Source organism: Lygodium microphyllum, chromosome 6 (genome assembly GCF_053477565.2).
Source record: "Lygodium microphyllum isolate KBCC chromosome 6, Lygodium_microphyllum_v1.1.10, whole genome shotgun sequence".
Classification (NCBI taxonomy): Eukaryota; Viridiplantae; Streptophyta; class Polypodiopsida; order Schizaeales; family Lygodiaceae; genus Lygodium; species Lygodium microphyllum.
In genome coordinates this window covers 145,516,788-145,537,376 of record NC_141140.1, presented here as the reverse complement: position 1 = coordinate 145,537,376, position 20,589 = coordinate 145,516,788, and the positions used below count along the sequence as shown (strand labels likewise).

The 20,589-nt window shown below is 42.3% G+C and overlaps 1 protein-coding gene across 1 annotated transcript in view; it reads left to right on the top strand.

The window, feature by feature from the left end:
• The first annotated feature begins 10,547 nt into the window (after positions 1-10,547).
• The window catches only part of LOC148035247 (serine/threonine-protein phosphatase PP-X isozyme 2), a 49,918-nt gene continuing 39,876 nt past the window's right edge, over positions 10,548-20,589 (top strand). Inside the window, exons 1-2 of the mRNA XM_087680212.1 lie at positions 10,548-10,724; positions 14,957-15,109. Coding sequence (XP_087536338.1) covers positions 10,584-10,724; positions 14,957-15,109 — 294 coding nt within the window. The 5' untranslated portion in view covers positions 10,548-10,583. The remainder of the gene's footprint in view (positions 10,725-14,956; positions 15,110-20,589) is intronic.

The following is a 20,589-nucleotide window of genomic DNA, read 5'->3' as shown; positions in this document are numbered from 1 at the left end:
CGCTCTCATTAGCTTATCAATCTCTTCTTTGATAGCATGAGCGTATTTTGGATTCATAAGGTACTTGACCGGCATTGCGTCTGGCATCATGGGTATGTTGTGAGTCACGACACTCGGATCTACCCCCTTAAGCTCTTCTAAGGACCAGGCGAACACATCTATGTACCCTCGCAATAGAGCGACAAGACTTGTTTCTTCTTCATCAGTCAAGTCATCGGCAATGAAGACTAGTCGGGGTGTTTCCTCTTCCTAGGCTAGATCCACCTCCTTGACCTTGGCTGGTCCCTTGATTGGTTCGCTCATCTGTGCTTGATGTTTGGCACCTAACAGAACTACTACCCTATCCCCTTTTTTGAATTTCGTAAATCGTTTAGGGAGGTCCTGCGGTTTTCGTTGTCCTTTCGTTTGTGTATCCCTGGGTCATTTTGCCTTTTTCTGCCTTAATCATCTGCGTCTCAGATGGACGGGTAGGTCCCCCTTGGTACGTCTAGTTGTGGGTAGCCTAGGGATTTCTGGATCACTATCTGAACTAACCTCCGATTCAGAGTCGAACCCTCCGTCTTCGCTAGAAGAGGTGGTCTCCCCTGGTGGGCGCAGTTCAGATGGTGATTCAGTCCTAAGTACTGATATTGTTCCTAGTTGGGCTAGGCCTGCTTGCTCAAGGTCTATGGCTCCTATGTGTTCCAACCAGGCGCGATCACATTCCATGCTCATGACTCCTCGCTCCATCCTGAAGATACTCTTTTTCTGCGGCTTGGAGTCTGCTCGTATTTACTCTATTTCTTGTCCTTCAGTGTCGTATTCCATAGTATCTACCTCGCCCTTACTTTCATCATTAAAGGATTGGTAGTCTTCGTATTTGTCATTAGAATCCTCTTCATCAGACTACTCGTCATCTCCTAGGGCTTGGTATATTTCTTGTCGTTGGTCAAGAACTAGGGCCTAGTTATACATGAGGTTTAAGTCATGCACTCTGGTCCATTGCCACTTGGATTCATCTAAGAGATCCTGGAGTGGTTTGAAATTTGCAGCTGGATTGCCAGCTAGCTTGTCCGTTAGGTATTCTAGTATCTCCTGGAGTTCCCTTTTGTTAGTTGGGACTTGGAAGTTGACGGGCTTCGGTTTCCCACGAAGGCTTCCTGCCATCATGCAGACATGTACGGAGAGTGTGTCGTTCGGCTTGCCGATTGTTTTGATGACTTGCTCATATGCCTCGTGATTAGAGAACGGCAGGTCGATTGTAGCACGTGCATCCAATCTCGTTTGTCCACTGGCCATGGGATATACTTGGTCAAGGGCCCATAGGACTCCTTAACCTAGGCGTTACCGTTGAGCATAGCAAAGATGGCCTCTAAGCCGACTGGTGAGGTCTTCCAAGTGTCCATCTCTATTCTCACGGCATCCGTTCTATTGCCAAGGAAGATCAAGCCGTTGCCCCAATTTTTGATGACTCTAGCGTTGCGCATCCAGGGTTGGCCTAATAGGATATCGTAGTCCACTCCTTTCATGATTATAAAGTCCACAGAGAATTGGACACCTACGATCTTCACTCGCCAATTCTTAAGCACCCCGACCGTTTGCTAATGTGACATTAAACCTAGTAGTTTCGATAGGCGGGTTTCCCCAAGTCTGAAGCACCGTGTGACTAAGCACACTAACCCCAATTCCCATGTCCACGATTCCTTTTCTCGTTGTGTCGCCTAGGGCTAGAACCAGTAAGACCGCATGCATCTTGGAACCTTCCCAGAAGGCATTGACGTATAAGGATTTAGGCATAGAGTGCAGCATCAAACTCGGTATTTGCATCTCTGCGTCATGGTCATGAGAGTCTGCCATGACCTGCTCTCGTGACCCTTCTGCACTTGCCCTACAAACCCTACAAAACTTAGCCATCCCTTATGTAGTAAACACTAAGTTATAAGACCCCACTCTAGACACACGCGCGCATGCACACGCGCACACACACATAGAGAGAGAGAGAGAGAGAGAGAGAGAGAGAGAGAGAGAGAGAGAGAGAGAGAGAGAGAGAGAGAGAGAGAGAGAGAGAGAGAGGACAATAAGAATATAAAGTGAAAAAGGAGAGTAAGAAGAATCACTCCTATCTTAGAAAGTTTTGGGTTTTTTAATCTTCACAATAAGTAAGTATTTTGGTTATTTTGATGGTTTGATGATTAGGAGAGTAGAAGAAATCACTTCAATGCTTTGCTTTTGATTCTTGTTGCATTTAGAGTAGGTTAGGACTAAGAAATTGGATTGGAAAGGCGTAGGGTTTGCTGCAGTAAAACACGCCTGAACATGGCACAAGTCATTGAAAATACTTCAGCGGACCTGCGGATAGGTAGAATACTTTGCCACGAACAACTTTGCAGTTCGGAGTTTCTGCGTAGGAACAACCCTTCTAGGAGTTTTGAGCACTAGTCAGTTCTGACTCCAGTTGATTAGTCTGACTTGCAGAGTTGCAGACTTAGCTGACTTGCAGAGTTGCAGACTTGCAGAACTTAGTGAACTTGTAGAACTTGATTAGAGTCGACTTGCAGGACTTGACTTTGGAAGTGCAGGACCTAGAGTTTATGAACTTGATTGTCTTGTCTGATTTGATGAAAGCTTAATGGCTTAAGCTTAATAGCTTAATCTTATGGAAGGAGGGGCTAATCGTGGAAAAACAGCGCAGTATATGAGGACGTGGGCAGCCATTTGATGCCGTCGCGGAATTTTCGGGCCCCCTCTTATACCTCGTGATGAATTTCTGAAGTGATTAAACTTCTTCTAAAGCTTAAGTCAAGCTTAAACTTGAGAGAGAGAAGAGATATGAAGTTTTCTCACAGTATATCCACGACTTTGGTGAAGGAGATGATTGCGTGGTCCTCCGCCTGTACAGCCTGGTCCTTCGCGATCTGAGAGTAGAAACAGGGGTTCTTGATCGCCAGAAGTCTGCCTGTATCGACGATTCATGACGAGATTGACTGTAGAGCCTGATTGTTCCAGGAGCTCCGCCTTCGCATGAGATGGGTAGCGATTGGAAGCTCTTGATCTCAGCTCCGCTCTGATACCACTGGTGTGCAGATCGGTCATAGTATGCTCACGTAGTGAATCCCGGACGGTCCCCAAGAACAATGAACTCTACCTTTTTGCACAAAAAACAATGTAAAAGCATGAACGACAAGAAGCAAGAGACCAATTGGGTTCAATCTCCCCCCATGCCTTGTGTGAGCGCTTCACAAAGCATGTATTTTATGTATATTTCCATCTTCATGCTCAATAATAGCCCAATTTACAAAAATATGACAAGCTTTTAGCTTTTGAGTTTGCTTTCTACAAAAATAGGAAATAAAGCTAATGGACGGTGCCCATGGAGTCTGGCACGCCCAATCTCAATGTCCAAATAGAAATAACATATCCGTGCGCATAGGCGCATACAAAATAATAATCAATAATCAATGCCTCAATAGACATGACAAAATATAGGCGTGGTGCCTATCAAAATATAATCCATAGGTCGAATACTCGCTAGACTCCAATGCTTTCCTCCGCCACTGCTGCTATCTCTACACATCAATTGAAGCATTCACAATCGTTAGTAAAATAATACAATTAAACCGACAAAAGTGAATACCTAGCAGTCTTCAGCTACATAAATAAATCAACTGGTTAGAAATAAATCCTAACCTTAATTTATTACGAGTGCGCACTCTAAACTCATAAACGTTTATTAATTTAATATGCATTTTGCGGAATCACCCGCTATGGAATCACCCATGTACACACTAAATTAATGAAACGCCCGAAAAGGACAGGCGTCCCCATCAACTTCTCGCACAAAGAATCCACTTTGTGTATGAGCCCCGGTCATCTAAGTTTACGGAATCCACCGTAAAACCTCACGGAATCCACCGTGGAATATGCCTCCTGGCATCAGACGGCTTATGCATAATGCTCTTTGTTGACATTAGGGTGTCCTGTTGGATGTATTGATGCTTGATCATCATGGTTTATGCCCGGATATGCTATTTGAGAGATATTGAGCCTTGATTTGGATGCAGACTCTTCGTTGTTGGTTGGGATTTATGCTACCTTGGTTGATAGGTTATTTTACCTCTAGTTTGGTTGTGCCTATGGTCTACGGGTGCTCCTGACTACCTGAGATGATATGTTGATGTATTTGGATTATGCCACTTTGATGTTTATGCTCTTGAATTCTTCTTGAGCAAAGAGTAGAGCTCAATTCTTGGTTCACTGTCATTTTCTTTGCAGCTGGCATTTCACTTGACAAGGTTTATGCCTCGTGCTACCCATTATGGGACTGATGTTTGATGTGGATGCTTTTGGGTTCGGCTGCAGTATGGTAGATGTTTGGGATTGAATCGACTTGAATTTGAGAATTTTGTGGAGCAGTTTGCATTTGGTTGGCTTATCACTTATACAGCTTGGATGCTATTTGGCCCTTAATGCACTGATTATGGATCTTGGATTTACTTGGATGCAGATACATGTTTGAGCAACGCTTGCTCCATTGCCTTGGCAGTTGGTTATTGAGCTTTCATTGCTCATTGATGCTTGGTTCTTTGCGGGTTACTCTTTGATCAGTGGACTTCTTGATAGTGCTTGGGTTTAGCAGTTATGGCTTTATTGCTTCTATGTTGCCTAGCTTCTATGCTAGTTGGGTTGCTTTTGCCCATACATGTCAGAGAGCAGTTACTCTTAATGCTTACCTAGCTATGCACTTTGTCTACTATCATGTACTTTACAGAGCCACTTATTTGGATGTTGTTGTACAGATACTTGGGCTTCTCTTGGAGCTTGACCATTGTAGGATCTTATGCCACTTACCGGTCTTGCATTGACTTGGATGCTACTATGTGGTCTAATGTACTGCAAAGTCATGTTTGCCATTATGGTTATGGACAGATTTCATGGCTGAATACTATATGCTCTTATGACAAATGTCTTATGCTTTATCGTACTGTGGTTGGTTATGTCATGCAGTTGGCTATGACTCTTCTTTATGTGGGAGCTTTTGCATCCTTGGTTGATGCCTTTATGTCCTCCCATCTGTTGAGGTTTCATGAGCCTTTGCAGCATGCTTCTACCACTGATGTACTTGCAGATGATTGTCTTTATGAGTAGGTTCCCTCCGTTGGGATAGCCCTCGACTGCTTGAGCTCCATGGATGCTATGCATAGCCCTATTCATGATGACTTGGATTCCTTGTCGTCTTCTACAGGTTCTTCTACTTCAGATATTGTTTGCTTCCATTGTGGAAAGCTTGAGCATGTTCAAAGAAAATGATTTAGATGGATTAGAGAGCAGTAGAGACAAAGATGGACTCGACATGAGCAGAGAGTCTGAGATACAACAGATGCAGCAGGTGTTACCACTCTTACTAGTGGTGAGGTACATGCAGTTACCCATGATGATGCAGTTAAGCGTGTACTCTTGTCATCTTGTTTCCCTACATCTTACTTGCTCAGTGATCAGGCCTATGCGTTTGATTGGCTTTTGGACTCTATGGTATCTTGTCATGTTACCCCTCATAGAGCATGGTTCTCTTCTTACATGGAGGTTGACGAGATGTATTGATTTTGGCCTTGAGCAGTTTTATGCTATTGTTGGTATAGGGGATATACACCTAGCTTTGCCTAAAGGGACTTCTCTTATACTCAGGGATGTTTTACATGTTCCCATACTCAGTAAGAGCTTGATTTTTGTCAGTCAGTTGCATAATGCGAGATATACTATTTCTCTTCAGGATAGGTCATGGAAGATCTGTTGTGGTTGCTTGGTTTTGGCCAGAGGTTCTAGAGTTGGTTCTCATTACCTAGTGCATGTCTCTCATGTGGGAGATTCTATGGTTGCAGTTATCCGAATACCACATTGTTATGGCATTATCGCCTAGACCATATGCACCACAGAGAGATGGATATCTTTTCTTGTTTAGACTCATTGTTGCCTCCTATGTCACTTACAGATCTTGATGCTTGCCCTAATTGTACTCTTGATCTTTGCAGAGCCCCCTTGGCTTATGGCAATCGTACGAGGCATGCTCCTCTAGATCTTGTCCATTGTGCAGTATATGGACCTACGCCTTCCTAGTCACTTGATGGAGCATCATACTTTGTGACCTTTGTTGATTATGCTACCACCATGTTTGGGCTTTTCCCTTGGTGCAGATTGAGGATGCTACAGTTATGCTTGACAGGTTTATGGATTCTGTTGGTAGTAGGTCTAGGTGCTTGCAAATAGATTATGAGAATCGTGCTCTCTCTCCCAGCTTTTGGACCTCTTGTCAGCAATATGGCATTGATTTCTTGTACCCATGGTATTATGGAATTGCTCATGGCATGTGCCTGACCTTACAGGCAAAGGTTGCTTCTATGCTTATCACAACTGGGTCGTCTTATGGCTTTTGGGCTAAGGCCCTTATGACGGCAGTCTATTTGGTTAACAGGACGCTATGCTTGACCTTGGATGCTATTACATCCCATGAGGCATGGAGTGGCATGTAGCCCTCCTATGATTACTTGAGGATGTTTGGCTGCCATGCATCTATACGTATGCCACATGAGCCTATGTTACATAGATGTATTCTCCTTGGTTATAGAGATGGTGACTTTAAGGCCTACAGATTATGGGATTTGGATGCCCAGCAGGTCATACGCAGTTGTCATGCTGTCTTGTATGAGACGCAGACACCTCTCAGGCCTCTTAATGAGCGTTCAGTATGCTTTATGGGGGTTGATTTTATAGCAGCTATAGTGCCATTACAACAAGTAGTTCATGCTAAAAATGAGGCACTTATTGGCCTAGATGACATAGCTATGCATAGCATTCATGGTCAGGATGTTGGTGATCAGTTGCTAGACCCCTTGTAGGCTCATGAGAGCCGTTTTCTTGTAGTTTGGCAAGTTGGACAGCCAGCCATATGTTAGTCTTTCGCTTCGCTAAGGCCACATGTAGTCTTGAGACCCTGTTGGACGAGTGTCCGGGATGTTGGCTCTCTTTTAGTGATTGAATTTGGAGAGTTTGAATGCTCTCCGCTGTCTTATATGCACCATGTTGATGCTATGCATGACTCTGATGCTTTACAGCCATGCATTGATGAGTTATGCTTGCTTTATGAGAAGCATTCTTGGATTGCTTCATTGTATGGAGCTGTGGGATCGCTTATCTCCTGGATGTCATGGACTCGACGAATCTTGACTCTTCTTCTGTAGAGGTTCCCGACACTTCTTGCATAGCTCGCTTTCCAATTGGGCGTTGGGTGAGATATCATGATTCCTCAAGACCTTGTCTTTTTTTTTCTTTTCTTTCTTTTCACTCCCCAACCACATTGGCCTTTTAGTGGGAGGTTGTTGGGGTAAAAGGCCTCTGGGCGTGCCCGTGTACACTGTGACCGCCTATTCTTTATTCATATATAATATGATAGTGCAATAAGGCTGTCAGTTCAATTGGACATCACCTACATTGTGTGTGCTCTTCTCTCTCGCATCTTCCTCTTCTCCTTCTCCGCTGCCATTGCATCCCCTTCAACTTAAATGACGGATTGAGTCAAGTGTGGGACGTTCAGTGGACCTCTCTCAAGTGTTGCATGTGAATGGTCCTTGGTACAATCAATTTGATGCCTAGAGTATAATCAATCATATTAGGTGACTTGAGTTCTTTGATTGGTTTAGGGATTCTTGAACTCAAGTAGTGGTGTAGAATGCCTCTAAACTGGTGTCTCCTTAGCACTTGCATCATAGGATCTAGCTTGGTTCTTGAGTTAGGGTCAATTATCGAGGCGTCAATGGCTTATAGCAAATGTTTTGCACCGTCTTCCATGATTTCAAGTTGGATGAAGATATACCATCATAGAAGTCATCAAAGTTGGCAGCATGGAGGCTTTTCTATAGGTAATTCACAATATCCTTCTCTTATAGCATGTTTGCGGTGTTATCTCACTAATCTATTCTAGAAATGTAATGGTGACTTTGCTTATCAGGTTCATGTATGGGCAAGAGAGGGACTTGAACAATGTTATTGATTGCTTATGCTCAGGCACTCGAGTGACTAGAGATCTACTCTCAAGTTGTGTGTAAGTTGGGATTTATGGTAGTTAACAACTCGAGTGGCACACACAGTGATACTTGCATCAGCTGTTAGGTTGTCAAGTCTATCATTTTCAAATTCTTCCTGTCCTTGATTGGCAAAGTGAATCACCAATCACTTCAAAGTGCTTGTGCCTAATTAAGTGGATATTTTAATGCAGTCCTTTTTCCTCTCTAGTGATTTGATATTTCCTCTTTCTTTTGTTTCTTGTTTTATGCTCAAGCTCAAGCCTCATGATCCCCCCCTCCATTGGGTACACTCAAGTGCTCGACTCAAGTACATGCCACAAGAGGTTTTTACAGAGGGCAAAATTTAGCCTTATCTGTCTATGTTCTAGGCTTAGTTTGCCTCAATTATCTGCTATCCACCAAACTGATATGCTTGACACTATATCTTCATGCTTAAATATTACAAAAATCCTTTTCCTTATGTATTTTTCAACAAAATGAACACCACAACACCATAATACTCAGTTTTTCATCCTTCAAGTGACCATTATCCACATTATTCATCTTCCTAACCTAACCATGCTTGTTTTAGAGGGCTAACTCACAAGCTCCTATTCCTAAGCAAGGTGGAGAAGCAAGTGCCTTGGTTGGTTGGTTTTGTTTCATGTCCTAGCAATGTAACCAATAATGTCAAGCCTTCCACACACTCAACAATGGGACATGAGTAGATCTCCTATTCCTTCAGGAGTTCAACCTACTTCAACATGCTAGCTCTTACCTAGTTGCTCTCCTCTCATCTCCAAGCTATCAAGTTCATAAGGAAGCAAGTAAACTAACGATTTTGAAATTCCCGTAGACACACTCAAGCTTCATCCCATCATACTCGATCCAATATGAAGTAGAGATGGTCTTATGATCCTAATGCAACCCCTTCTACTTTAAGAGCTTGATCTATACTTCAACCCACTTCAAGCACCACCATAGCAGGAAGGGATGAGGAAGAAGATGGAGATGAAGTAGACGAACGCTTCACCTTGTCCCTCACACTCTCAACCTTTAAATGTCATGGGATGCTTCTAGAAAATCCATTTGTTGTCTTTTGAGTGGTGGGGCTTTCCTCTTGCTCTTGCACTTTCATTCTTCTTCTTCTTTTGCATGCCCATGTCCTTTCACTCTTTAGCTACTGTGCAGGATCAACATAATAAATTCCAAATTAACTTAATTAAGCATAAGTAGCATGCAAGTTAAACTCGCCTTCATGTTCAAGTAATGACAATGAAGAACTATTACATGAAATTGAGTAACCGTTGCAACACACACTTTTCATAGTCACCAAAATCTGTGTGGCAATGAGCATGCTTCAAAGTCACATGAATTTGTGTTGTAGGAATAAACACAATTGCGGTGAGCAGCATAGAAATCAAGAAGCGCGCTGGGTCAAAAGAAGCATGGAAATTGGAGATGGCGAGGAAGAGAGTGACAACTGAAGAGTAATAAGAGGGACGGGTTGAGAAGTACATGATGTTTAAAGAAAAAATATAATGTTTTAAATTTATGTGGTATAGTTGATAATCTATTGGTGCTTTGTTTGGCATTTTTTATGCCATGTGAACACAAAAGAGGTCGTTTAGAAACTCATGGACCACGTTTAGCAGAATTGGCTTAGTGAAAGCACAAATAGGGTCTAAAGAACATGTGTTAGTATTCTTTTACCCTAGTAAAGGGGCCAATAAAGTAGCACCCTCCAAAAGGAAAACACACCCCACCCCAATTGAGTGACAATTTTAGAAGAAAGATGTCGCTTTTTTAGCCACTAAACAATAAAAAATGAAATTTTTAAAATTACAAATGAGCTTAACTTAAGTCAAAAAACTGACCCATGTAAAATTTTTTATATTTTAGATTTTGTAAAACCCTAAAGTAATGCATCCCGAGTGTCACTCTATTGGCCCCTCACTGTCCATCTTTTATGAACCTTTCATTGGTAACTAAGGGTACTTGATAAAAATATCAAAATGTCCTAATATTTTTTCTTTGATCTCTGCAGAATATAAATAGTTTGACCATTAAAAAATATTTTTGCAACTCACTTGGAAAAGAAAATTTATAATGAAAGATTGTTAGATGACAATCTATTGGCCCCTTTACCCTCTTGCAAGGGATGTGACAAAGGAATGTGAGCTTGAAATAACTTTATTGGTCTCATTACCCTAGTGGCTGGAAGGAACACTATTAAATAAAATTATAGATGGTAGGAAATATTTGCTCTCTCAAAAAATTGAATAATGAGCTTTAAGTGATGGTTGAGCAGGGAAATGTCATATATGGACACGAAAAATGAGGTTACACCACCTCTCTTTTGTGTGAGAGAGAGAGAGAGAGAGAAGAGGTTGAGGCGGGGAGCTCTGCGTCCTGAAGGAATACAAAAGAACAATACAAACAAACCTTCGCAGAGGCAGATTCAGCCCGAGGACAAAGCGCAAGACGGGCAGAGGAATAAGATAAGCAAAATAGAGAGAGGTGGCGTGGCAGGGTTTGCGCATTGTTGCCATGTCCGACCTTGATCGCCAGATCGAGCAGCTGAAGAGATGCGAGCCTCTCAAGGAGTCGGAGGTCAAGGCGCTCTGCCTCAAGGCCATGGAAATCCTTGTCGAAGAAAGTAATGTCCAGCGTGTGGATGCCCCTGTCACGGTAAGGATTCCGGCGTCCGATCACCCGCCTTTGCCAGGATTTCCTGTGTTTTGTGCTGTTGGAAGAGACCAAAGGTCATAGCGTACGTATTTGAAACGGTATCGATTAAGGCGCACCTGTGTGCAATCTTGTAAGGGTTCCAAATGCTGTCATCGAGGCATTGGCAGGATTATCAAAGGTTTGGACGCTAGTAAACCCCATCCAATCGTTAGACTGATCACTTTCAGGCTATTATCTCAAACACAGATATTACGTTGAGAACAGAACATTATGATTTGTGATGTCGTGGATGGCTTGGTCACGTATGGCAACTACAGCACCTTCCATGGTTTGCAGATTGCAAATTTATAAGACCAAACAAGTGCCAGTTCATGGTTTGTCACTTGTTGCAAGTCCAATAGGCCTCTGTTTCGCTTCTAGCACATTGACAACCATTCAACTTTGCATCAACCTCTCTCTCCTATGCAACACAAGATTCTACATGGTTAGCAAAAATTAACAGAACATTATTGATGATCCACCGGAAGTTGGTAGTTGCAATAAAACGCCTTTGCATCTGAACTGAGTCCTTTATTGCAACTGAGACTGCCTTTGCTTGTCAGAGCTGACGTACTTTGCGGGGACATATTTTGCCAGAGTATATAGAGTTGAATTCTGTCACATTCAATGATCTACATAATGATTGGCAAGGTAATTAGACGAGTCAAGTATATGGTGTGCATCTTAGTTGCTCGTGTACATTGATGGTTACTTATTTTTATACATATGGTAAAATGTAGATGTTTAATGATGAATATCTTGAGATCTACATAAGTATGTATGATACATACATGTCTATGTGCATACAAGACCATTATGTATATGTGTCTATATGCATACAAGACCATTACGTATACGGGCACATTAGCCTTCTTTAGTGCCACATGCTTAATTTGAAGAAACTTGTATGGCCTTGGGGGATTTTTTTTGTGTTCTGATGCAAAGTGCTTTGAGAAGGCACGACTTGATTGAATCCATCATTCACCTCAAGGGAGTGCGGGCATTTTGCACCATCCTATCTTTGTTCAGTTAGTTACATGAGATATTTTTTTGTATAAGTTGTTTGAAAGGTATTTATAAATGTTAAATCCCTTAAAGATGGGGTGACTACTTTGGGATAAATGTATCTGGGGCATGGTTTGTGAAGGGATTTGAAACATATTGGGAAGACAAAGGTTGCATTAAAAGTTGACTGGTTGCTTATCTAAACGATCACAGGCAACAGATATTTTCACTACTAATAATAATCACGATTGATCATAACCACTTGTAGATTAATTGTCTTCAAGACAGCCTACACATCAATGCATTCAAATTTTGTATTAGCCTAGCATAGCAAGCGATTATAATTTTTCTTATTCAAATCATACATACATAGCCTATTGATGTTTGACTTGCACATATTGCAAGTATTGGTGGTTATAAGATTGTCCGTGTCATTATTTTGGAGTGCAAGTTGTGGCAAAACAGTCCAGGCTGCGATTTGTCAGCAAGTAGGATGCTAAAGTGATCATAGGCTGATCATTTATAGTGGATGTCCTACGAGCTAACTTGCGGTGTATCTCTTCTAAGCAATAATACTTACAGCTACTTAGATCAAGTATATATTGCTCATTGTGTTGGAGGGAGAGGTAGACTCTTTGACACATGGTCATGGTGGGACGAAGTAAACGTTGAGCACCTATAAGCCAGAGGTAGATCGCGTGCTTGGTCATGCAAGTTGTGTCCTTATTGGTGTATGAGCGGTGCAAATAAAGTAAGACCTCATCTATTGCACGGCACCAGATTGGAGGTGCAATTTTGGCCCAATGTCATGCCGGAGAAGACAAGGGAGCTCCTAGAGAATGTGGTTAGTTAAGAGGCTGTATTTGCATTGAGGCTTACTCGAGTGGCAATTGATCTAGCTATGCTTGTGGCGGCAACAACCCACAGTTGTTGTTGATGGGTCTAGACCTTCATCTATAGTAGGAAGTGTGGCATCCACACCATGTAGATTTAGTTCGTCTATCCCATCAATATATAGACTCCCAAAGGTTGAAGGTATCAAAGATACACTCCACTTTACATGACCAAAGTGAGTAGTTGGAACCATCAAGCCGGTTCTCTTTGGGCAAAAGAAGGGAGTACGTGCACCTGTATAGAGGGTGTCATGGAAGGCATATGAAGGCTAGCAGAATGAGCCTTTTTTGAGACATGGAGAGAATGGGGAGGAGAGGGTTCCTGAACAAACGGCCTAGGTGACCTTTGTTCTTCACGTGAACTAGTAGGAAGATCTCTCCATCTCTTAGAGGAAGGAATAGAGACCTCATCCTCTGAGTCGGCAAAGAACTGGTGATAAGACATCGTTGTATGTACCTTCGAACACACACAAAAAGTTGCATTTGGCTATGGACAGCCTCGGAACAAGATGAATTGGCTATAGGATGCAGAGATCTTGATGTAGAAGGTACATGCCAGAGCTTCTAATGTCCTCGTCTAACTCAGCCTGAGGCTCATAGGTAGGAGATGACAAGGCATGACAAACATGACTGCTAAAACAGATGCTTCTAGTTATTGGAGGTTGGTGGGTTCAGTGGTTTGGCTTCTTAACATGAGGCTAGACTCATGTTTTTTGGTTGGCCTTCTTGTAGGGTTTACAAATGAGCATAGGAAAACTCATTGGCAGACAATTATGAGGATCTTGTGTTTCCTCATGTGCTCAACAAATAGAGTTAAGTTCATTAGAGTTTGTATAGGTGACCCAAATTTCATTCTGCATAAATGGACTGATTTTGATCGGGTTGGAGATGTTGACTACTGTAGATGGATGGGCTATTGTTTCATTTTAGGGTCATGTGTTGTTTCATGGAGTAGCAAGAAGCAATCCACAATGGTCCTTTCCTCTGTAGAAGTAGAGTATCAAGTGGCATGTACGACCACATGCAAAGCAATTTGACTTCACAAATTGCTAGGTGAGCTTGGTTGTTCTCAAAGCCATGCTTTGACCATTCTATGTGACAACTAGAGTTCCGTAGCTATTACTTGGAACTTGGTGTTTTATGCATGGACTAAGCACTTAGAGATCCAATATCATTACATCAGGGAGATGATATTGGATGGTAAGAGTTGCAGAGGAGTATTGTAAGGCAGAAAACAACTTGGTTTTTGACCAAGGTCCTTTCTTAGGCTGTGTTCCATCTGTACTCTAGATCTCTTGATTTCGTGACCCATCCAGGATCCAAGAGGGGGTGTTAGAGGATCAACTCAAGTGTTATCAGCTAGTGTAGTTGGTTATAAGAACTCTCACAAGAAATGTTTTAAGAACACAATTTGATACATCTCTCACAAGAAATGTGCATTTTAAACTTCCAGCCGCTAGATAGAACATTCATGGTTGTGCCATCTTATTTATTTTAGCTACATGTTTTTCTTGATCTAGCCTGTACTCCAAGAAGGCAATAATTGTTTCAGCATGCGAGTTTGAGTTTGACCTTGATCTGGTTGAGTTTTGGTCACAGTCACCTAATTGGGTTATGTAGGTGGAAATGTGCCATATCTTTGGTCTAACTCATTGTGTGGGTCCACCATAACACGTGACTAGTCATTAGTAGCCAGCTCTAATGCACTATTCTATCTACATACCATATGATTTCAAATGAAAACACATAAAAACAAAAAATAATGATGCAAAATTTACCAAATCTATACAAGACTTGTTTTTTTGCTGAAAGTGTGACATGTGCAATGCCTTCCTGCTGGCCTGCTGCTGAGATCTGTGTCTGCCTGTCGTCGGCTGGGAATCGCTGAATGTACACTTACAATGTACATAGATGTGCTGTCTATCTTCTCTGTTGCATAAGCTGTGCCAATGGTCCCTCTGGACAGTAGACTTAGGTAGACTATGGTTGGGATTTGGTTTAAGAGGAGTGTATTTAGCTGTGCTGGCTGTAGTCTCTGGGTTGGTTGCATATTATGAGAAATGATACTAGTTTGCTAAATCTTGGACTTTTTTCTAGAGTGAACACGAGTGCTTCTACTGCCCCTATGGCCCTTGTTATATGAGGCATCTGCATTAATTTCCTCTTATGTTTTGGGGTTTGAGTTATTGATTCTTGTACTGATAATGTATATCCTAAATATAGCAACACAAACTTTTTTTCTATTTTCTGTTCACAAGCACTGCAAGTTGATAATTTGGAATGTGTATTGATCAGATTTGTGGGGACATACATGGCCAATTCTACGACATGAAGGAGCTGTTTAAAGTAGGGGGGGAATGCCCTCAAACCAACTACTTGTTTTTGGGAGACTTTGTTGATCGAGGTTATTATTCAGTGGAGACTTTTCTGTTGCTGTTAGCTTTGAAGGTATAGGTCTTTTTGCTGTTTAGAATGCCTCTTGCCTACTGTACCAGTATGTGGTTAACATGTCCTTTTGCATTTGGTCAAACCACTGTTTTTATATTTATTGGACTCAAATGGTTTTGTTGCTATGTGGCTCGTATATTTGTTGGAGTAATTTGGTTACAATGAGGCATTAAGAAAGACTGAATTAAGCCAAAGAAAGTAGTAATGAATTACAAGTTATTGGCCAAATTTATTGCATTAAAAAAAAGCCCCAAAAAGGGCAATGTAAATTGTTTTTATAAGTTTTGAGTTTGGGTAGGACAAATGCCTGCTCAAATTCTATAGAAGGGGCCAAGGGGGGAAGCATATCTCATTCCTCATTATTGATCTTTAGGGCCACATCTATCATCATTACTCAACATTTGCAGGTTTCACTCCAGCGGCTACCTTGTCACTACTGTTTCTGCTCCTGCTTCATGACAGCCACAAGATTTGTCATCAGCACACATGGCTGTTGCAGCTGTTGGCGATGCCTCCTATCGTTGCCATGTCATCACCATCTACCACCGCCAACTATGACCATCCCACAGTCAAAATGCAGCTGTTGCTGCCCCTCCGGTTACTGCAGATCATTATGGCTGCTGCTCCACTTTACATGCTGCTGCCAGCTGTCACTGCAGCTGTTCCTGACTGGTTTACTGCCTTTCCTGACCATGCAGCATTTCCACCCGGCCACACAGCCTTCTACCACCATCAAAATGCAGTCTTCTGCTTCTTGAAACACCACCTCTGTGGTCATGGATTGCTGTAACCAGCTGAAACACACAATTTTCTTAATGATCAGCATCCAAATGCAAATCTATCCTTGCAGTGCAGTATCACCACCTATGAGTGTCTGGTTGGCTGCTCACAGTTGGGGTCTGTATGAGTGATGATTCACCCCACCTTAATTTTTGCTGCATTATCCAACTCTACCTTCAACAACTCATGTTGAGAGCCAAGGCATTCAGTACATTTTCCCTCCATTTCTATTTCTGGTTTCCATTTACAGCCCCAAAAAGGCTTTTTGGGTGCCTCCCATGAGAGTCAAGGCACCACTTGAGAGACTTTAGTGGGCGCCACTCGAGATAGTCTGTGCCTATAAATATGACACTAACTCCACCCATTCATTATCCCACACATTCATCCCTTTTGACACTATCACTCTCTTCCATGTTCTTCTCTCCTTTCTCTAATCCTCAATTGCCGTTCACACCCTGCGAGAAGGACATTATGGTTCGTGGCTTTTGAATCTATCTTTACTTGGCATTTTACAGCCTACATCATCTAGTGTCAACTCTCCTCACTTGGCATCATTGTTAGGCTTCATTTGCAATAGATTTAGGCCATTTACAGCAGGTTACACCATCTTTATCAGCCCTACATCAGATACTTACTTTTTTGTGCTTTCTTCACTCTTGAAGGGCTGCCTTGGACACCTATCTCATGCTCATCCCACTCATTCCATAGACTGGACACCACCACCTTGGATTGCACCTCATAAAGGCACTCTAACAGCAACCACATATAAGCAAAGCGAGTTGAAGAAGGCTTCTTCAACTCAAGCATGCTATGCTCGCGATACATTGCAAGCATCTTTACCTTCATTGTGAAGAAGGTGACAACTAATGTAGCCTTATGCACCACCCTCTTCACCCATTTGAGCGTCCCAATGTCCTCCATGAGCAAGTCCAAACAATGACTTGCACATGGAGTCCACACTATCGAAGGAAACTTGGGCTCGAGCAAATGGCCCATGTATCGACAATTGGATGCATTGTCGGTAACAACTTGCACCATAGTTGACGGGCCCACCTACAACCACATCACAGATGGCACAAATTCAAAATTATGATAAGGAAAGCTTTGGGGGGACATGAATTCAAAATTATGATAATGAAAGCAACAAATTTAAAAAGACAATGTATACCTCAATGATAGCTTGCTGAATGTGGCGGTAGATGAATGTGTCGGTCGTTTTGCTTTCCCTTTTGCTAATGTCTACGGCTTGCAAAAAATATGTGTGGAGTGAACATGAAACGACTATGTTGATGATGCCGTGTTTCCTATGGTCTATCCATCCGTCCATGAGAATAAAGTGATCGTATTTTGTCCATGCAGCTCGAATATGATCAAGATCTCTATCAATCCTCTCCTTCTGTTCATCAATCTTCTTTGTCCTTATGTCATTGTATGTAATACCACTTTATCCTTCACATGGGTCCACCTTGGCGATGGTTTTTGCCATCTTTCTCCATTGCTCATGCTTCATGACATTGAATACAAGATTGCACTCGATTACCATGCGTGCAATGTCAATGTCTGCTTGTCGTTGCCTTTCTCTAAGAAAGGCAACAGATCAAAGCATATGACCAAGAGCTTGAGAGAGAGAGGATTGCCTCTCTGGTGCCACATGAGCCTCCAATCTTTGCCTTTTGCCAACGTCGGAGCCAGAAGTGGATGTGGAATCGGCACCACCAATGGTGGAGATCTCACCCGCATTGGTTAAAGATACACCTACATTTGAGGCTTTCTTATGAGTAGACATAGGTGTAGATGCCGTCGTTGATGCGCCGCTTCCTCCTCAAGTGGATCTCCCTTTCATCTTGGCAAGAATCTCGTCCACAATGTGTTGAGGGACCGCCGTTCATGCAACAACTTGTCTCCCGTCTTGGAAAGATGTTGAAGAAGCTGGGTCACACCACTTGTGTAGTGCTTCCTGCAATACTTGCATGTCTAATGGTGGGAGTTGGACTTCTTTGTGTCCTCCATATGGATGGCATGCAAGGTGAAGGCCTTATCCTTCTCGTGTGTCATGATGTCAAGGCGTTGAGGTGAGGCCTAATGGAGAGGAGAGAGTTGAGACTCATCACTCTGATTAGGATGATACTTGATGAGGGCGGGGATGGAGGAAGAGGAGAGAGAGAGAGTTTTAGAGGCCTGAAGAGGGATGGGGTTGGGAGATGATGCTTGAAGAGGGAGGGGATGAAGGGAACTTGAAAGAATAATGAAGAGGGATCGGATGGGGACAAGAGGAGATGGTGCTTGAAGGAGGGGATGAAAAGTTGATGCTTGGAGACGAGAGGGAGGGGATGAGCCTTGAGGAGAGAGCGAGACTTGAGAGAGTGTGCAAATGAGCCCCAAGTCCAACACCCATCCCTTACAAAAATGCGTCAAAATTGTTCCGGATAACATGTTTCCGTCTGTAGGATGGGTGGCCAAAACGTGCCTAAAATCACGTGGTTCATATGATTCCGTAAGAGTATGTATGGTACGATCCTTATAGTACAGATCCATCCGTACAATGTACGGAGGCAACCATTAACCTTGATATAAATCCTAGCTCTAGGGTTTGAACTTGCTAGACTTCAGTCGATGTGTCAAGGATGTCTCTTTGAAACTTGTGCACTTGTATGGATGAGGCTTGGCTGCCCCATCTCACCACCCTGTCACACTTTCTCTTTGGCATTGGAGAGTCGTGAGGGATGACCGTGTCACTTGGACTAGAAAGCAACAGAGGAAGGGGCCACCAAGCCCCTCTCTTGATTTGAAGAATTGGATCCCTTCCGTGCCTTGGACTTCTCTTTGGCTGGAGGATCAAAGTTGGAGTCTGAGGAAGAGGATGATTCGTTGAAGGAGTCAGCATCTTACTTCTTCTTCTCCTCCTTCTTCTGTGAGGCCTTCCTTGTAAACGCAAAGATGCCTCATGCTCAAGTAGCATCGAGGAAATATGTGTGAAGCTCACAGGTGTAGATGATGTCTACACCCTCAAGGCATTTGCCACTCCATCAAACTCTGGGGGGAGTTTGAAAAGTACCATCCCTACGAGATGTGCCTTTGGAAGGGCAAACTGCATGTGTCAAAGTTGGTCCTGTACGTGTGCAACATAGAGAAAAAATGATTGAATGGTGTCCTTAGACTTAAACTTCATATGTTGAAGAAGACCATAAAGGGTCACTGTACACATGGTAGAACGTGCCTCGTACAACATCTGAAGCTTCGACCATACTTCCGGAGAGGTCCTATAGGAGGTAACTACCAGTAGAACTTCTTTAGAAATACATTGAAGAAAAGCAGAATAGGCACATGTATTATCCGAATCCCATGTAAGCACAACTTCCTCATGGTTATCCGCATTAAAATCTTTGGGAAGTGGACATTGAGAACAAGGAATAGCTCCACAAATAGTGTACCAAATTTGCTTTTGTACAAACAAGGCCTTCATCATAGCATTCCATTTAAGATAGTTAGGTTCATGTAACTTATCATCTGCATAGAAGAGCCATATGGAGAGGATATGAAGAGAAGATGGAAGATAGAAGGTCTACAGAGAGAATACAGCCAAATCAACAACAAAGATGCCACAAAATGAGACTTCACATGCAATGCAACCAAAAATCTAATTAGAAATGAAGGGCGGCTGCTGCAAAATGATGAAAAACCAATCAAAAAGTGCCAAAAACGGCAAAAATGGCGTGTGAAAATAGTCGCCCAGCCATGATAAGGGTGAGAAAACAAAAAATGCTGGTTGGCTGATCATTTAATGCAGCTAACTAACAATGATAGGTTGAAACATTGTCTTAGGCTGAAAATGCAAGGTGCTGGGCTAAAAACACAGGCAGCAGTTGACCACAATCAGGCTGAAAATGATCAGCAACAGGTTGCCTAATCAGCAAAGTGAAGAAGGACCTATAATCAACAGAAAAACCAGCAGCAAGAACCTAGATCCTGCAATTTGATACCATGTCAGAAGTGGTGCAGCAATGGAAGCATAGACAAGTGCTGGAATAAATTGCTGAACACAAGACAAAAGAGAAAGAAAACAGAAGAACATTGCAAAAGAAGAGAACTCGGAGATGTGCCCGGCATAGTACGGGGGAGTTTCGGAAACGGGGAAAACGGAAACGGAAAAAACCGGAGTTTTGGAGTTTCGGAGTTTCGGCCAAATTTTGGAAACGGGAAAACGGCGTTTCGGATTGTACACTAAAATAAATATAGTATTATGTGGACATGTAAATATATCAATGCCTAAAATAATATGTACCCAAATTTTATAAAACTTTTGAGTCCATATTATATGATTGAAATCATGATTCATTACACATGTCACGACTCACGAGTGAAGATTGAAGGGTTAAGACTCAATGATTGAAACTTAAGACAGCTTAACACAATTAAGACTCAATTTTCAAAACTGAAGGCAACAAATGAATTATAATTTATGACTCCTAAATCATCTATGATCTATAGAGCAGTGAAGATTGGCATCAAGAACAGTGGAGATTGACATCAAGAACAATGGAACAAGAATCAAGATGCATAATAAGTGAAATCAAGATACAATGATACATGTAACTATGTCATGTGTATAATTAGTTAAAACTCCAGCGTCCAGTGAGCACTGAGCACTGTGTACTAGTCTCTAGACTCCAGTAACTACTGAGTAATAAGGATCAACATCA